The following is a 5,920-nucleotide window of genomic DNA, read 5'->3' as shown; positions in this document are numbered from 1 at the left end:
TTGTGCCATTGATAAGGAATGGTAAAGAGACGAATTAAGTTCTAATTAGTAAAATAACACTCAATCTTAATAAAAACCATTTAAATGAATTCGAATTTGGGAAATGCAAATATCATACCTCACCGAACTTTCTTTCAATTTGATAATGGCTGTGGCGGAAATAAACCACATTTTCAGACAGTATAGTTTTAATACAAAATTGAAAGTTCAACACAATTATAACACAATGGGTGAGCCGAAGGACCAGCTCAAGTTAAAGTTCCACACAATTATAACACAATAGGTGAGCCCGAAGGACCAGCAGTTGGCAGGCCGTTGCGACGTGTCCAGTGCCCGGCAACCGCAGAGAGAGTACAGCAGGGCAGGTGCGAGGAGTTTCTCCGCCGGTGACGAACGAGAGAGAGAGAGAGAGAGCCAAGTCGCTCCGTCGATCCGGCCCGCACGAGACGAGAGGAAGTGGGGGAGGGCGAAGGCAGCGCCGCTCGGGTCGTAACTCAGACAAAACGAGAGCGTTTGGCGCAAAACCGAACATTCCGCCCCCCTTGAACACCTTGTTCAATAAAAAGAGAAAAAAGAAAACTCATAATACATAACACAAAAAATTATAAACCGTTCCTGTAAATGTACGTCAGTCAACAAATGTCAATCGTCAATTGGGAGGGGAAATACTCGGGTGGCAGGACGGGTAAGAGTGCCCTTGGGGGTACGCAGCTGCACCACTCTAACTATTCCATCATCACCTGGTATGGCTTTAGTTATGCGTGCCAAACACCACTGAAGAGGAGGAGTTTTCGGGGAGTGCACCGCAACTAAATCTCCCACCTTAAGATTTTGCCTGCGCCGAGTCCATTTTGACCTCTGCTGAAGAGTGTGGAGGTACTCTTGATGCCATCGGCGCCAGATGCGCTGTGAGAAGGCTTGAACAGTCTGCCATCTGCTGAGCCTATTGGTGGGTAGAGCGGCGAAATCGTCCTCTGGAATGGCTGTCATTGAGGTTCCGATGAGAAAGTGTCCCGGGGTCAGCGCCGATACATCAGCAGGATCCGTGGAAAGAGGTGTAAGAGGACGAGAATTCAGCATGGCTTCTACCTTGGTGACAAGCGTAATAAATTCCTGCAAAGTGAGAAGAGTTTGGCCAATGGAACGAATTAAGAGTGTTTTGGCGCTTTTAATGGCTCTTTCCCATAGCCCTCCTTGGTGGGGCGCGGCAGGGGGAATAAAATGGAAGTTGATGCAGTTTTCAGTAGCGAAATGGGAAATGGCCTCTTGAGTTTCCGGTGATGAATAGAAGTTCTTTATTGTCCTTTTCAACTGCGTGGATGCACCAACGAAGTTTGTTCCGCAATCGGAGTATAGATCACTACAAAGTCCTCTCCTTGATACAAATCGGGTTAGTGCTGCAATGAAGGCGTCCGATGAGAGATCAGTGACTACTTCTAGATGAACAGCCTTGGTACACATGCAAATAAAAAGACACAAATAGACCTTTAATGGAACAGTTCTTCTTAGAGCATGGCTCCTAATAGTGAAGGGTCCAGCATAATCCATTCCGGTCTTCTGAAATGGTCTTATTGAGGAGCAAACGTTGAATATTGGTTGTTTCACTTCCGGTAGATCCTCGTCCAAAGGAGCGAATGGAGAACACGGCCAGTCTTCTGGCGGGAGAGAGAGCCAGCGAGGGCCAGACCACCACAAGGAATTCTTCTCGAAGAGAGGAGTGGGTAATCCACGAGAGGCACAATCAGCGGGGTTGTGTTGCGACGATACATGAAACCAACGTTCAGGAGGTACCCATTCTTGAATCTGGGCTACTCGATTTGCTACAAACACCTTAAGGCGATAGGGAGGGGTGCGGATCCATGAGAGAGCAATGGTTGAATCACACCAGGCAGTGACAGATTCCATTTTACAGTAATTGGACACAAAGTTTGAACTATAATGAATGAGTTTAGCCAGTAAATGCGCCCCACAAAGTTCCAATCGGGGTAGAGAGATACGTTTGAGAGGTGCGACACGGGATTTAGCCATGAGCAATGCTATCTTGGTGTTGTTGTCAGCAGAAGCACATCTTAAATAAATGACTGCGGCATATCCCAACTCAGATGCGTCGCAAAAACCAAGCAGTTGGACACTGCTTGTTCTTTCGATAAATAAAGATCGAGGTAGCGTAATTTCCTTTACTCTAGCAAGATTCTTCAAAATTTCTTCTGAGATGTGGGATATCAAAATATCCGAATTACTGCACCATTTTCTCAACTGGAAGCCACCTAATGAGAGGAGTTTTGTTAAATCATGTTGAAATGTGAGGGCTTCTTGCACATTATCTGCACCAGCAATGATATCGTCAACAAACGTTTGAGACTTTAGGACACGAGCAGCTTGCGGAAACTGAGCACCTTCATCTTCAGCCAGTTGATGAAGAGTGCGGATGGCTAGAAACGGTGCGCTCGTCACTCCATAAGTGACTGTTGTCAATTTGAAAACTTTGAGAAGATCCGTAGGGGTTTCACGCCAATATATCAATTGGAAGTGCTGGTCATCAGGATGAATTTTAATTTGACGATACATCTGACGAATGTCACATGCAAATACAACTGAATGGCACCGAAATCGCAGAATAACTTCACAAAGATCATTTTGTAATTTGGGTCCTGACAATAAAATGTCATTAAGTGAGACATTCGTTGAGGTCTTTGAACTAGCATCAAATACAACCCGCAGGCTTGAATTTGGATCTTGATTTTTAAAAACTCCATGGTGCGGCAAAAAATAATGCTTAACTCTAGTGAAATTATCACAAGGTGTCATGTGACCTAGGGTGAGGTACTCCGACATAAACTTAATATACTTCTCTCTCAGGAGAGGTTGCGCTGACAGTCTTCTTTCCAGACCAAAAAATCTTCTTTTGGCACACAGCGCTGAGTCTCCAAGAGGAGGGTGAAGGTCCTTGAACGGCAGCCGAGTGATGTAACGACCAGTTTCATCTCTGGAATGCGTTGATTGGAAATGCTCTTCACATTGTCGGTCTTGAGGAGTAAGCGAAAAATGAGGTACTTCCTCAAGTTTCCAAAACTGTTGAATAGAAGTATTGAGATTAGCATCATGGGTTGAAATTAAAGCGACGGAAGGCTTGTGATTAATTTCAGACACTGGAGTAATTGGAGTTGAGCCCATTAAAACAAATCCGAAAATAGTACCAAGGGCCAGTGGATAATTTTCTCCAAGGAAACAGCGAATTCCCGTAAATACATGAGGGAAGAGGTCAGCTCCAATTAAAACATCAACAGGAGAGGGCACATCAAAGGTTGGGTCAGCCAAGACAAATGATTTCATCTTCTCTTTCACTTCAGGCGAAATAGTTGCGAGAGGCAAATTGGAAGTGATATTTTGTAAAATCATCATAGGATGTGAGTAAGCGAGCACTTTTCCACCGACAGATGATAAACTAAGAAAAGTTAATCCATTACATTTGACATGAGATTGTGATAGTCCATTAATCTCATTATTTACTCGTTGGCGTATAACGTTCAAAACTTGAGCACAGCGTTCCGAGATGATACTGCATTGAGATGCTGAGTCTAAAATTCCTCTAACTACATGAGAGAAGCCACTTGGTGTAGTTAAACGAATCAAAGTTGTTGCCAATAAAATTGACGTATTAGGTTTTGACGACGATAGTCCCACAAAGTGTTTTTCTGTAGTTAATTCCGGTTGTGATTTACCAGAAATTGATAGTGAAGGCAATTGCGCATTAGCTGCAGCGGTACCCGGGCGATTATTCAGCGATGAAGAGGAGTTCACGTCGAGGTGCAGGAGCGAATGATGCCTCTTAGCGCAACGGTTACATCTCCGAGATGAGTTGCATGACTTGACAGTGTGAGATGTTCCGAGACAATTATAACACCATTTCTTCTCCCCCACTATCACTTTCCTTTCTTGCGGCGATTTATCTTTAAAAGCAGAGCACGAATAAATGGCATGACTTGGGTCTTGACAGAATGCACAGAAGTTCCCCGTGGTAGTGGTAATCAGAGCCGTTTTATTAATTCTGATCTGAGGACCCTTTACTGTTCTCCTTCCATCAATTATTGCGTCTTCAAAATGGACGCATTCGGCTTCCAAAAAATTAATCAAGTCAGAGACGGCCGGAATTTCATGATTGACGCCTCGCGTATCTTCAAAACGCTTCCGAGTTTCGAAGTCCAATTTTCTTATGAGAATGGAAAGGAGCAAAATGTTTTCTTGAGTAATATCGTATTGGAACGCAGACAATGCTTGCGTATTTTCAAAGTACGTTGATAAAAAAGAACGAATGCTCGAAAGTGAGCCGTTCATTACCGGAGGCATGTCCAGAATCTTGCTTACATGAAGAGACACTAATTTCCGCACGTTGTAATAACGCTGATGCAACAAATCCCAAGCAATCTTATAATTTTCTCCGGTAATGGGCAATCCGGAAACTAATTGCAGAGCTTCACCGCGAAGAGAACTTAGCAAGTACTGGAACTTTTCTACTGAGGATAACACTTGATTCTTATGGATTGTTACGTCAAACGCGTTGTAGTAGTGCATCCATTTAATGGGTTCGCCCGAAAATTGCGGCAGCTCAAGCTTTGGCAATCGAACAGAGGATCGCGGGAGCGGATTTTCACCAAGAGTTCCGGCGAGGTAGTCTGGTTTAACGTTTGCCATCGGCAGCAATGCAGAAATAATGCAATTTGCGTCGACACAGAGATCTAACATTTCTTCGCGTAATTTCACCAAAAGTTCGTCATCTTGTAGCCCCGAGGGACTCTCTGTATCGATGAAACGATTCACTAAATCATTGAATTCACTTATCGTATTATCAATCTCATTTTTCCAGCAAGTCAAACGCCTAATTTGGATGTCTGAAAGAGGGGACTCTTTCGATGAGGCTTCCGTTGAGAGCACGGAACCATGAACCTTTTCAAGCCTCTTCTTCAAGAGATTTGACTTTCGAGTAAAAGTTGCAAAATTCATTTTTAAGAGTATTCACACACACTAAGAAGATACAAAAAATATCCATACCATTTTCCCGTGGGCAGCCGCGAGGTAGAAAATAGGAGAGGAGAGGAGTAGGATAACGTACGCTCGTCAGTGTGCTCGTCAAATCCAACGATGAGTCAGGAGCACGTGTCGTCACCCGTCAGCGGAGTACAACTTGATTGTAGATGCAGCGAAACAAAAAACTTAAAAAATGAGCAGAAAAGAGCAACATTTAGCGATGATACTACTTGACTGTATCTTACAAGCACTGGGTACAATAAACTCATGCACTGATTGCGAATACAATGAATCCGGCCCGAAGGACCAAAATAAATGTGGCGGAAATAAACCACATTTTCAGACAGTATAGTTTTAATACAAAATTGAAAGTTCAACACAATTATAACACAATGGGTGAGCCGAAGGACCAGCTCAAGTTAAAGTTCCACACAATTATAACACAATAGGTGAGCCCGAAGGACCAGCAGTTGGCAGGCCGTTGCGACGTGTCCAGTGCCCGGCAACCGCAGAGAGAGTACAGCAGGGCAGGTGCGAGGAGTTTCTCCGCCGGTGACGAACGAGAGAGAGAGAGAGAGAGCCAAGTCGCTCCGTCGATCCGGCCCGCACGAGACGAGAGGAAGTGGGGGAGGGCGAAGGCAGCGCCGCTCGGGTCGTAACTCAGACAAAACGAGAGCGTTTGGCGCAAAACCGAACAATGGCCTTAGACTTGCGCTGAAGGGAAAGTATTTCAATGCAGAGGTCGATTTGGCAATAATATTTTCCCCGCAAACTCTGGACAGTGATGGGATTGGCGAAAAATATCTCCATATTCAGGTTATAATGACTGTAACTGAGTTCCTCAATTTGTGACGAAACGATTTCAAAACCGGTTACTAACGTTCGCCCTGTCGAT

General features: G+C 44.4%; 1 protein-coding gene across 1 annotated transcript; it reads right to left on the bottom strand.

Moving 5' to 3' along the window:
* Positions 1-213: 213 nt before the first annotated feature.
* Positions 214-5,164, bottom strand: LOC124166915. Its single transcript, XM_046544629.1, has 2 exons — positions 5,111-5,164; positions 214-3,072 (listed from the first exon to the last, which is right to left on the bottom strand). Exon 2 carries the CDS (start codon positions 2,833-2,835, stop codon positions 643-645), a length of 2,193 nt encoding a protein of 730 aa, XP_046400585.1. The 5' UTR covers positions 2,836-3,072; positions 5,111-5,164; the 3' UTR covers positions 214-642.
* Positions 5,165-5,920: the final 756 nt, after the last annotated feature.

Source organism: Ischnura elegans, chromosome 10, assembly GCF_921293095.1.
Source record: "Ischnura elegans chromosome 10, ioIscEleg1.1, whole genome shotgun sequence".
Classification (NCBI taxonomy): Eukaryota; Metazoa; Arthropoda; class Insecta; order Odonata; family Coenagrionidae; genus Ischnura; species Ischnura elegans.
Note: the sequence above shows the minus strand (reverse complement) of the source record. Positions and strands in the feature narration are given on the sequence as shown.

What these genes read in the sequence shown, in the direction of transcription:
- LOC124166915 (XM_046544629.1), bottom strand. Translation starts at nt 2,835, where the DNA reads ATGTCGGAGTACCTCACCCTAGGTCACATGACACCTTGTGATAATTTC.